The 13,741-nt window shown below is 38.3% G+C and overlaps 1 protein-coding gene across 1 annotated transcript in view; it reads left to right on the top strand.

Annotated features, from left to right (window-relative positions):
- DNAH6 (dynein axonemal heavy chain 6) overlaps positions 1-13,741 on the top strand; it is a 288,563-nt gene that overhangs the window by 33,591 nt on the left and 241,231 nt on the right. Inside the window, exon 5 of the mRNA XM_079940119.1 lies at positions 12,011-12,278. Within this exon, the coding sequence (XP_079796245.1) occupies positions 12,011-12,278 (268 nt within the window). The remainder of the gene's footprint in view (positions 1-12,010; positions 12,279-13,741) is intronic.

Here is a 13,741-nt window from a genome sequence, read left to right as displayed (position 1 = left end):
AGCAGACAAGCCTCGCGGGCTGGTGAGTGCCGGTCGGCACCGATCCTCTATGCGGGAATCTCTCCACTTTGCCCTTCGTACCCCTGTTGCTGCGCTCTCCCCCACGGCTCCAAAGCTTCCCCCCTTCGCCACCTGCAGTCTCCACCCACGAAGGGGCTTCCTATTGGTGGAAAACGTTCCTCCTTCGCAGCTTGTCTGCTGATGGGTGGGGTTGTGGGTTCCCGTCTTGCTAGTTGTTTGGAGTGAGGCTTCCAGCACTGGAGCCTGCAGGCAGTTGGGTGGAGTGGGTCTTGGTGTTAAGATGGAGACCTCCAGGAGAGCTCTCGCCAATGAATGTTCCCTGGGGCTGGGGATTCTCTGGTGGTCCAATGTCCTGGACTTGGTGCTCCCACCCCAGAGGCTCAGGCCCAACCCCTGGCTGGGGAACCAAGACCCTGCAAGCCACCTGGTGTGGAGAAAAAGAAAAAAAAAGAGAGGGGGGAAGAAAAAAAACGGACAAACAAAACCCAAGAAAAAAAGCAAAGACCCAAACAAACAAACAACAACAAAAAAAAGGAAAAGAAAACAGACAAACAAAACCCAAGAAAAAAGGCAAAGACCCAAACAAACAACAACAATAAAAAAAGGAAAAGAAAACAAACAAACAAAACCCAAGGCAAATGGTAAAAGAAAAACCAAACAAACCAGAAACAAAGCTAATAGAGAAACACACACAGAAAAATCAGTGGTGGGCTGTCCAGGCTCCCAGGTGGGCAGTGACCTGTGATCCTCAGGTGGCAGCGGTGGCAGCAGTAGCCCAACAGGATATTTTTATGGATTGTATACAAGGTGGGCAACCAGAGAAGTGCCCAGGTTGACTTTAATGATCGCTTTGACTGAGCAAGGGAAAGGGGTGAGATGCTATTAAGTAAGACACAGAAGACTGGATGGAACAGATTCTTCAGGGAAAAATAGGAGTTTGGATTTGGACATACTAATCTGGGGATGGCAAAGACAGAAGAGAATCAGGGTGGTTGATGAAAAGAGAATTGGGGTCAAGAGTGGGGACTTTTCTTAAGATAAGAGAAATAGCTTGTTTTTTTTTAAGATAGGAGAATTAACATATAATGGAATTTAAAGCTATTTGATGTAAAAAATATTCCTTTAATAGTATTGTTATTCCACAACTACCTTACTACTTCTTTTTCTAGTTTTTTATAAGTTTTGAAGAAGAGGTTATGGATCTTTAACCGTGACTCAGAAAAAAATGGTTTATTTGCTCATTTTTACAAACACTTCTTGATTAATGTGTGAGATGTTTTCATAGCTTCCTCTTATTTAAAAAATATTCAATAACCCAGACATCAAGGAGTGCCATTTGTGATATTAATTCCCCGTTATGAAAGGAGTAAGATTTTGCCAAACAAAATGGATTCTCATCTATTTACTAGCACAACACAAAGTATTGAAGATGAGTATGGAAATGGTGCTTCTGTTTGATTCAGAAAATTAATTGTCTTTCTAGACTAATGAACACTTCTACTAAGGGAAGTGAGTTGATGTTTTATACTTTTTTGGACTGGCACTAATGATGCTTGTTAGTAATATGCAAGATCTCATTTAAGAAGATGTTGGAATCACGGTTTGTTATTTTATCACGTTTTAGGATGGAGGTTAAATTTTCCGCCCAGCCCCAACTCCAAATATTAAAAATCTTATGAGGAAAGACAATTATTTGGATGCCATATAGTTGGAAGCAGCTAAATTGGAAGTTAAAAGTAGTAAATACTGGATCAATGAGATAAGGACACATTATACCAAACTTCTTTTAAAAGTAATGCGATAAAATATAATGTCATCCCATAATTTTTTAAGTGTAGTAAAATACGTTAAATGTGCAGTTCTACAATGTTTATCTCTACTGTGGTCCCTCTAAGTGAGAAAATAGTTACATTTACCAAGTTCATTCTAAAGAATAAATTTAGTGGTATGTGTTAGGCATAACAGTTTTGAAGCTTCTTCTTCAAGGAGATGTGTAAATATTTTGGAATATTACCCCGGTAAGCATACAACTGTACACTGCAGATTACCTTGTCCAGCAAGAAGGCATAATGGTGACTCTGGTCAGGTCTGGGGCAAATTAGAGGAAACTAGGTAAAGGATTAGGAACTAGAGAGGTCAGGAAGGGAAAAGAGAACACAGATCAAGAGAAAATAATTCTATTTTGTTAGGACTTTGACCTTGAACAAGAGTGATTGTAATTGAGGTGTAGCCATGAAGTATGGGGGATGGCTGTTGGTTAGAAAGTTTGGTTATAGACCCACTCTGTGAGAGGACACCAAAGCAAATCATCACATTTTACATATCATAAAAGATGATGATTTACTTGTATTTACTATGTTCCAGGCAAAGTGCATACATGAATATACATGTCTATATATACATATGTTTTTTAATTCTCACAATAATACTATAAGATAGATACGTTTATTACCTCTGTTTTACAGATAAGACACAAAATGGTTAAGTACCTTGCCCCAGGTTGTACGATAAATAAATGACAGTCTGGCTTCTGAATGTATGTTCTTAATTTCTCTGCTCTACTTCCCTGTCAAGATGAAACTTGGTGGTGTCCACGAGACCTCCATGAGACTCAGAGTTTACTTCAAAGAATGTCTTCACTAGCCCCCAAAAGTGGTGGAAGCCATGGAAACATTTTCTATCATTTCCAAACCTAGCACAATAATCTGCCTCTCATATAAGCCTATTGATTTTTCCAGAACAAATGCAAAATAATGCTTTCTTCCCAATAGAAAATTGATGAATAAAAGTGGAACTGAGATCCCAACTAGAAATCATTCAAAGTTGCACTCTCATCGTGAAAAAAAAAAAAAGGAAAAAAGACATGTCATACTATGACTGAGACACCTATAGAAAGATATGCTCAAAGAGGAAACAATAAGTTATAAGGGAAACACAGTTTATGTTATTTAAAAAAAAGGTTAGAAATTAGGCAACATAATTAGAATTATCTCATATTGGATTTATTAACCACAATAATTTTCCTGTTCTTTTGCCTAAATATCTCATTAGTATGAAAGTGTTATCAAATCAATCAGTAGTACCAAGCAAGCTATATCAACACTTTACTGAAAGATATCCACCCTCCCGGGTAAAGGGTTGGAACTTTTAAAGGCATGTGCAAGAACGAAATATGAAACCAAATTCCATTTTTTGGTTAGCATCTGATCAAGAAGCTCAAGAAGCTAAGAATGCAAGAATACACAATTAATATCTAACGTCAAAATGACTCACTATCGCAGAATTGCAGTTTTACCAGCCTGTGTGGAAATTATTTATTCTATTTGGAGCCAGAAAAGCAAAGGAAATCAATAATACCACTAGATCCACATGTTACATAACAGAGATGACCAAATCCAGGACGTTATTAAAGTTTTATTGCATATTGATGGATGTACAGATATTAATAACTGCTAGATAATAGCACTAGCATCCTTGAAGTGAAGTGTTTGGAAGAACTTTGTTCTGTGGAGCAAAAAAGCTACTGGGGTTGAAATATCAAAGGCAAATGAGATATTATGGAAATACTTCTTGAAAATGTATTTTCCATTTAGAGTTTATTCTGATAATCCTGAGATTAAAATACATAATACAGTATTTTATTCACAAAAGACTCCCATATGTAAAGGTTTCTCTGCAGTTATGGATTCCAAATTAAATAATATTATCAAAATTGTAATATAATAAAATCCAATCCACCACCTGACCTTCTGTTTTTAAGCTTTCTACAAAGATATGTGAGCCGAACACATTATTTGTTGTTTCAGACTTAAATGCCTAAGTGATCCAAAGGAAGAATTTTGTCAAGAATTGGACAATATTTTGCAAATGATTCAACTTTGTAGATTTAGTGAAGGATAGTTTTTGGTTTTACAGCTGGGTTACTTAACTGACATTTGAGTACCTGAATGAACTTAATAAAAAATATAAGAGCTGCCTGAAAATATATTAACACATACTGACAAAGATTAGGAATTCAAAGCAAAATTTCAACTTCAGAAAAGTGAAATTTAAAATGGCTCTCTCGTGATTTTTTAGTCATTGTTGAGAATTTAAATTTAAGGAAAAATTAGTAAGTCAAACAAGCGTAACATCTGTGTTTGAGAGAAAGTGTCACCATTGTTTCTAAGGTACTTGATATGGAAATGTTTGGGTTTTAAATCAATTTGTATTATCATAAGAAATTTCAACACGGCATTTATCAAAGCAAGAAAAGGAAAAGCTGTTAGAATTAAAGAATGATGGTACCTCTGGCACATAATTTCAAAAGAACAAGTGATACAAATTCTAGTCAGTGGAAAAGGAAGTTTCCATTCATCAGAGACAGAGCAATAAATCATCATCTGCCATTTGCTGTCTCCCACGTCTATGAAGTGTATTCCTTAGCAGTGGCGACTTTAAGAATTTGAACAGACCATTCATCATGTCTTGATTAGAAATGCAGTAGCTGCTTCAAAAATTTATAGTCATAGCTGTGGTTGTTTATGAGCTAGACTTTATTTGGAAGTTTTATAATATTCAGTATTGAATATTTCCCTGAATATTTTGTTTTATTTTTCTTATTATAATTAATGTCTTCACCAGTGTGCCTTATAAAATGTTATCACTGTACAGGTGTGTTGGAACATGTAAAGTTTGGGAAGCATTGCTTCGGAGCAGGAGTCCCCAACCCCCGGGCCGCGGACCAATACTGGACCAGTACTGGTCCATGGCCTGTTAGGAACCATGTCACACAGCAGGAGGTGCGTGGCGGGCAAGCAAGCGAAGCTTCATCTGCCGCTCCCCATCGCTGACATTACCTCCTGAACCAACCCCCACACACACACCGTCCGTGGAAAAATCATCTTCCACGAAACCAGTCCCTGGCGCCAAAAAGGTTGGGGACTGTTGCTTTAGAGGATTGTAGAACAGTTTTCTCCACATGAGAATCTGGCCTTTGGTTAACTCTGAAGCTCTGTTCCCCTGGTAACCTAATACAAGTAGAATGTCAGTTGTTTCTAGGCAACATTGCTTATGATAAAAATGACCCCTGATTGGTAAATTATATCTGCATTGAGAGGAACTATAAATGAATTATAAATACCTGAAGGGGAGTCATAGCTTTGGACTTCCCATAGTGCGGCAGTTCTTTTTCTGGGCATGTCTCTGCAGGAACCCTAAAATGTATGCTTATAGTTATTGCAAGAAATATTGGCTCCTCTTAAGCCAGGGTGATTTGCACACCCACGCAATATGGATCTCATGTCCTTGCATCTGAGTTGTCACCTGGGGAGGGGATAGGTCGGGAGTGGCTATTGAATTGTTGCAAGGGGTCCCATGGAAAAGCAAAGACTGATGCTGCCTGGAAGGCAAGAAGTAGTTCCTGTTCTAGCCTTCTCGGTAGAGGGCTGCCAGATATAGTCTATGAAAGTCTAATGAGCATGACCATTTAGTTGAATTGAAGGAGACCCTCTGGTAGGGCAATGTGTAAATATTTCTTTTTCATACTCCTGAAAAAGAAGCCACTGTGATGTCTGACTATTCCCTCCCTAGTACATGAGGGACTTTTTTCCCATATCTATGGAACCTCTCATCTCACTATTGTTTTAATTGTGTATGTCAATATTTTGCTATTTATTGTATTGGTCACTGAAATATAAACTTGTTCATATTGGTAAGGAACCGTGGGTGCATCATAAGGCCATAGTGGGATACCAAGTCTTTACAATGAAATGGATGAGTCCTGCAACTCAATATTACAAACAACAACTCTTAGTTTGTGCCAAATATTGTTCCAAATTCTTTATATAATTAATCTTCATAGCAACTTTACAAGGTGGGTAGTATTGATATGTCCATTTTACAAAATGAGGAAACTAAGGCAGAGTTGAGAAATTTGACAAAGTTCATATACCTAGTGAATTGTGGGACTGGGATTCAAACCCAAGTAGTTAAACTTCAGAACCCAAGCTCTCATGCATTATGCCTAATGTACTCATCCTCAGAATAACAACTACTCCTGACATTTGTGTCACACACTCTGTGCTAGGCATTGTGCTGAGTGCTTTCTGTACATTAATCTTATTTCATCCTGAAAAAAAGCCCCAGTAAAAGGGTATCCTGTATAGTTGAAAGATGAGGATATTGAGGTACAGATATACTAAGGACTTTGCTATTTGATAGTGTTTTGTGATTTGCAGACAGGAAATTCAGAATAATGTCTGATGCTCCATCTTTCAATTCTATGATTTAATCTTATGTGCAATTTCAATTTTAAAATCATTAGAAATCAATGTACAACAGAGTCCTCCTAAATCCTGAGCATCTTTAGGGTCCGAGAAAAGCCAAGAAAGAGGACACAATGTCTCCTCTACCTAAGTGTTTCCCAGTGTGTATTTCCTGGATCATAAGACCTAAGTGATATTAACAGGTGGATAGTAAAAAGACATGTTCTATGATCATGTAAGTTTGAGAAACATCAAGTTAAATCACTGGTTCTCAATCTGGAAGATTTTTTGCCCCCTGGGAGACATTTGGCAACGTCCAGAGAGATTTTTGGTTGTTACAACTGGAAAGAGTGGTGCTGCTGGTATGGAGTGGGAAAAGGACAGGGATGCTGCTAAACAGCTGACAGTTCCCAGGATGGTCCCACACAGTGAAGAATTATCTGGCCCCAAATGTCAGTAGAGCTGAGATTGATAAACCTTGGGTTAAATATGATAATTATGCATTTCTGTCCTGTATAACCAAAGAACCTTTTCTTGTGGGAGATCTGTTGGGATTAGGATTCTATGAAATATAGTTATGTGATTTGGGCTGTTAGGACCATAAAAATGTCCAAACTGGGTTCAGGCCATATTACTTTCTAAGTGATCAAGTTGGTTCTCAACTAGTTTCTAAGCCTGTTATGCTAAAATAATTTTTGAGGCAGCTTTTTAAATTTCAAACTAAAGCTGTTCTGTCCTTTCAGCTAGATCACATATTTAGCAGCCTAGAACAGAAAACACAGGTAAATGCCAGCTTGAAACTTTCTCAAGTGAAAGCATTCTAGTTTCCATGTGAGGTCATAATTATAAAAAAACTCTATAATGAGGCATATATGTTATGTAATCAGGAACATATCATTTTGAAGCCACATTATCAGAAACCTCCCCAGGTTGCTTAACACAATGACATTTTTCTTGGGCTAGTCCATGAAGAAATTTCAGTCAAGTCAAATGTCAGTCAGCAAGTGGAAACACTACAGGTCCTTAGTATTTTCACTTGGATCATCCATCACTTGGATCATCGGATTGTCTCCCTACCCTTCCTTCAGACACACACACATACACAGGCACCGTTTTGGAGCTATGATAATTTAGTGGGTGATTACTTCATTTTATACAGAAATTTGAAGAACCTAGAGCAGTGGTTCTCAGCCTTGGCTGCTAGAATCACCCAGGCCCCACCCCCAGAGTTTTATTTAATTGGTTTGTGGTGGAGCCCAAGCAACATCATTTCTTTAAAACTCATCAAATGTTCCCAATATTCAACCAGAGTTGTAGGCCATGGACCTAGAGCAATTGTTCTCCAGCAAGCCCTAAAGGACTTGCAAAAACATAGATTATTAACCCCCAAGTTTCTGATTCAGTAGGTCTTGAGGGGGCCTCCGAATTTGCAATCCCCACATGAGGTTGATGCTGCCATTCCAAGGACCATATATTGAGAACCACTGACCCTAGAGCACTCTCTTATTGAAGAAACTTGGAAGTTTCCTCTTACTTACCATTTTGTTTAATTTTCTAGGTGAAAAGGAGTTACTTATCAGATATTTTACCATTTCTGGTTAATCAAACCAGAAGCAAACCAAGCCATTTCTCTTCTCCGGTTCAGGTTAGATCTAGATGCATACTGAATCATGATATTGACCATAATCAAACAGATTGAGGTTTACAAAAGTAAAACTCAGGAAATAGCTAACTTCTTTCCAGGCACTTGCTTTTTCCCTTTGTCCAATAAATATGTTCAAATCATAATGACTAAAACTGTGTAATAATGAAAATAATGAGACAACTTAAATTTGCATAGGGCCACGTGAGCTCATCTAATTCAACCCAGTACCTTATAGCAGGTAAGGAATCACTCTCTTGTTTGTAGAAATCAGGATGGGAGAAGGGAACAGGGTGGACAAAGACATATGTATTCATTCTAGCACAGCCTAAGCTGGAAACCAGCCTGACAGTTGAAAAGGGCAGTGTGTGCACAGAGAAGGAACTAATATGAGACAGGAGGAGGGTGCCACAAACACCCAGCAGAATGATTTGGATTTAATGATATAAGCAATAGGCTGTTCAGAGTTCTTGAGCAGAAGGGTCTCATGAGACAAACCATGCTTCTGCAGTCTTAGTCCAGTGGATCAGTTTAAAAATGAACAGATGCATTTTCCATCACTGCAAGGTGTAACAACAGATAGAGATGCTGTTTGAAATAACAACTCACATTGAGATCTTATTGTTTTAGAAAAATTAAGAATTAATTCCAAGAGGAGAAATCATGTTTTTTAGGCCTCCAGTAGATTTCCTTTGAGTTTTATCTGAAATCAACAAGAACAGGACAATTGATGACCTACCACAATCAGCCATGCAATTCTCTCCACGTGGCACATCCTTTTAGACATTAATAGAAGCCTTGAGTCTAAGTTTCATTTCAGATGGACAGAGACAGTTTCTACAGCAAAACAATTTGACAAGGGATTCCATGATTCTACACTGAGCAGCAAGAAAACGCTACAGATATTTTTTTTTCCAGTAAAGCATAGTTAAGTGGAATTTTATTCAAGACATTCTTCTCAGTCTGATTAACTTTCCAAGGATCTCTGTTTAGTTAATTGGGTCATAAAGTCATCTTCTTTATCAGCAAAGTAGGAATTTTAGAGCACAGCAATTGAGAAAGTTAAATTCTCTTTTTACATCTTAAAGGAAGACTAATTTTTCTGGTTATTTCCTCAAAGAAAGGCCTTTACGGTACAAACATCCAAAGGAGACAGCTGAGGGAATTCCCTGGCAGTCCAGTGGTTAGGACTCCGTGGTTTCACTGCCAAGGGCCCAGGTTCGATCCCAGGTTGGGGAACTGTCCCTCAAGCTGCACGGTGCCAAAAAGAAAAAGAAAAAACTAATAACAAAGGAGGCAGCTGAAGTTTGAGGCTGAATTCTGAATGCCAAGAGGTGCTGAAAAGGCAGCCATCACTTAGGAGTAGTGGATCAACTCCTGGAACAGCTGAGCACTGAGGTTTATAGTGTGAGGAACGAAGCACAGGAATCCAAGGAGTATATTTAGGGTTCAACCCCTTGGGAACAAACTGCAAAGTCTAAGGAAAATAGGATTCCAGAGAACTGGGCATAGGCCTTCTTAATTTTTGCAAAGATTTCCGTGACCCCACTGCCCCTTCTGCCTACCAACTGGATTGGGCTAGAAGGAAACCCCTGCTGATCTTCAAGAGAAGCATTTCATTAGAGTAGTGAGGAACAAGCCTAGTTTTCAGAAACTTTAAGAAGGAATGGATGGGGAGGATATGGCCATCATAAAGGAAGTTTAAGAGAAGGAAGAAGACAGGGGATTCTAAGTTAAATGGCAGCAGGGTTGAGAAAAAACTTTCTTTAAACTAAAGGGAAGCTTTCTACAAGTTAAAGAGAAGTTCTGCATATTTTTAGATGCAGAGGAAAAGTAGCCAAATGCCAGGAGAGGTAGAAAAAAGTGCTATGAAACCTCTCCACCTCTGTTTGGGTGAAATCCTGAGAGATACACTCAAGGGGATAAAACACAGTGAAGGTGTGAGATTTTCAAGTTGAAGGTACAAGAGAGAACTCACCTTGTCCCCACCATGTTTTCGTTGTTGTTTATTTGCTTTCAAAAAAAGTTCAGTGGTTACAAACATTATTGTGTATCAGAATCACGCAGGGAACTTGTTAAGCTAGAATCTTTGAGTCTCATACATAGAGATTCTGATTCTGTGTTGGACCCAGAAATCTGGATTCTTAAGCACCCCAAGTGATTTTGATGCTGATGATCCAATCTTTCAAAAAGACTCTCATGTGGGCTTCCCTGGTGTCGCAGTGGTTGAGAGTCCGCCTGCCAATGCAGGGGACACGGGTTCGTGCCCCGGTCCGGGAGGATCCCACATGCCGCGGAGCGGCTGGGCCCGTGAGCCATGGCCGCTGAGCCTGCGTGTCCGGAGCCTGTGCTCCGCAACGGGAGAGGCCACAACAGTGAGAGGCCCGCGTACCGCAAAAAAAAAAAAAAAAAAAGACTCTCATGTGTTCGTCTGTCCTGTGCAGAGTAGAGATGTGTAGTAGAGGAAAAGGCTTAGTGGTTTGAGAATGAGAATCTTGAATAGGTAGGAAAATGTAAATAAAAAGGATTTCTTAGTGGTACTGAGCACCAATAAGTTAAAATTCAGTATCATGGACCACATCTGCTACCTTCTAGAAGGGCCTTTAGTAGCAGATAGATTCACACAGGGTGAGTTTTCTAGACACACACCAGGGCCACAGTGAGGTGTTTGTTCTTGCTTTTAGGTTGGTTTGATGATTGATGTTAATGAAACATGTGAAGTTAATTACAGTTTCAAAGACAAGTTGAAATCTCCCACTTTGTAGAGAATCACCTGAAGAATGTCCTAATTATATCTTAAGCTGTTGACAAAGAAAAAAGGAAAAACATTTTAAACATTTTCCATACACCTCACCAGCAACAGGTAATACCTGGCATTTTCCCAGATGTTTCTGGCATGAGTCAACCAGAACACAGACAAAGAGTCCGGCAGTGGCATCAGTTAGGAGCTAAGCAAGTTGAAGTTCTTCTGTTATGGCACTGAATTGGGAGAGCGGCCTTTGAGACTCCCCACTCCACAGCACCATCGGCTCCCCCAGTTCCCTTGTGTGCTCACTTGAACAGCTCTTGCTTTGAGTTTGCTTTCATTCTGGTCCTGTATGCCCTAATTTTAAAAATATTTTTCTTACTCAGTGTTATTAAGACAAAAATAGAAGTTAAAACCTAAAAATGATTTTTGCCAATGGTTCGTCATTTTTTGATTAACAGACCCAAAGCATATGAGATTTTGTTCCAACCCCTTAAAAAAAATTTATCATGCATATGTATGTAAATTTGTTTACATACAGCAATTTCAGGGATTTCACAGATGACCTGAAGGCTGTGCTCAAGGGCCATGAACTCCAGGTTCGGAATGCAGAGTTAAGGACTGTAAGAGAAAATAGACGTGGGAAACAGTTGATTTTCACTGGAGTGTTCCCGTCTAAGTTCTTATTTTAAGAAGTTTTAGAGAATCAGCCCTTTCTATTCTCATTCCTTTGTTTCCCACTCCTATTCTTGCTCCTGTTTTTATCCCGTTCTTGCTTTTCTTCTTTACTTGATCAATTTCTTATTATGGATGAGGTTGAAGAATACCCTTGATGAAATAAACAATTTCTTGTTAACGATTATTTTGATATGTGATAAACTGGACATTTTTAAGCTTAATCTGGGTTTTGACTCTAATCTTATCTAGTTCATTTTTTCTTGTTTTGATCTTTCTCATAATTCTGCCAATATTGGGTAGTGTAGAACTCTTTTACACTATTATTATTGAATAGTTTCTGAAGAATCAAAGATAAATAAAAACTTATTTCCATGTAGCGTTCATAAAAATCCATAATTGATTTGTTTTTGTAAAAATCACATTACTGAAACTATCAAGCATATTGCCACAGTTGTGAAATCCTTAAGACCTATAATAAGTCCAACTGTTGTTAAAAAGCAGCTCCCTTTTCTCGAGTAATTTATTCAATCTAAAAGTAGTCTGTTAGAATATTTTTAATTTTTAAATAATACTTGTTTTCCAGAAATGTTATATCTTTTTAAAACAGAATAGTAATGCAATTGCTTAATTTTGTGTTGAATACTATATTCACTTGCCCCAATTTTTATTTGTTCAAAGGGTTGTGAGTTATGAGAACATCAGTAAAAATGACTACTATACTATTAGCAAAAATGCAGTAACACATGTTTATAATGATGGCATTGAATTTATCGAAATTGATCGATGGGAACAAGAATATCTATATCACAGAGAACTCACTAAGATTCCCATATTTTCACTTTTCCGGAAATGGAAGGCTTTTAACGTGTGGAAGAAGAATGTCCGCTCTAAAAAAATCAGTGGATGTCGAGAATCTCTACAAAAAGATCTGTTCATTGTTAACCAAGTATGTATTTATTAATCATATTTTAAAAGAATTACTCACAGAAAAACAAAGTATTCGTATAGACTGTCCCTGAAATAGAAGATTTCATCTTTCAAGAGAATTGACAATTTTCATTCTGTTTGTCACTTAAAAGTCTGGTAATCTAGTGTATTTCTACATCTTTTTTTTTTTTTACATCTTTATTGGAGTATAATTGCTTTACAGTGTTGTGTTAGTTTCTGCTGTATAACAAAGTGAATCAGCTATATGTATACATATATCCCCATATCCCCTCCCTCTTGCATCTCCCTCCCATCCTCCCTATCCCACCCTTCTAGATGGTCACATAGTACCAAGCTGATCTCCCTGTGCTATGCAGCTGCTTCCCACTAGCTATCTATTTTACATTTGGTAGTGTATATATGTCAGTGCTACTCTCTCACTTTGTCCCAGCTTACCCTTCACCCCCCTCCACCGTGTCCTCAAATCCATTCTCTATGTCTGCATCTTTGTTCTTCTACATTTTAACTAGGGTTGCAAAACACTAAAGTATAACAAGAGAGTTGCACAGGTCCCCTTTATTTAGAAACAGCTTCAGAGGTTTGGATTCATGACCCCCTTTCTTGTTGATCAGGAAAGTTGTATATCCTTTTGAACAGAGCAGGCCAGCAAGCCCTATGACTAATTCTCATTTTTGAGACACTCTGGACTTTATGGTCCAAAATAATTTGGGGGCTTGTTTTCATGGCCCAATAACTCCCAATGTCTCATACATTTTCTTCTATCATGGATTCAGACAGTAGGGAAATTTTAAATATTTACTTTGGAGGAGGGGATTATCATGGAAAAAGAATTATTAAAGGGTAAGTGGCCACATTTAAAATCTGTACTCACTCCTTGAACTTCGACTTGCGGCAGAAGTTTTCTATTTGGCCCCTGGGAATGAGCTGTAACCACCATTACTGTCATGCTCAGTGTCCTCAGCTGTCTATTTTGTGACACTGGGTCACCTCCCTCTCACACCAGAAGCTTCAAGTTTGCTTTTTACTGGTCATTTTGTTCACTTTGCATATGGTAATCTGAAAGATCATTATCAAGACATCAGTCACACAATAAAGGAACATTCAAGGAATATGGCTCATATAGGTGTTAGTGCAAAACAGATATGTAAGATGTACCATCTCAGGTCCTCCATCCCATCAAGCGTTCTGGGTTGTGGAAAAGATTCTAATCCTTCTTGACATTGAACTCAACCCCTAGACCTCTAATTTCACTAAGGATCTATCAAGGATTCGAACCTATTTTACTACCTTTTTACCACCTTTCATCTTTTACCTTGTCTTGGACACTATACATTTCATAACTTTATTCCTATGTAAGTAAAACAGTTCCTCTTGCATTTAACCTGTATCAATTCGTAAGGCTTTTCCTCTTTTTTTAATGTGCTGAGAATTGTCATTCTCTCTGCTCACTATTCATAGCAA

This window comes from Stenella coeruleoalba (genome assembly GCF_951394435.1).
Source record: "Stenella coeruleoalba genome assembly, chromosome: 13".
In the NCBI taxonomy this organism is placed as follows: domain Eukaryota; kingdom Metazoa; phylum Chordata; class Mammalia; order Artiodactyla; family Delphinidae; genus Stenella; species Stenella coeruleoalba.
Note: the sequence above shows the minus strand (reverse complement) of the source record. Positions and strands in the feature narration are given on the sequence as shown.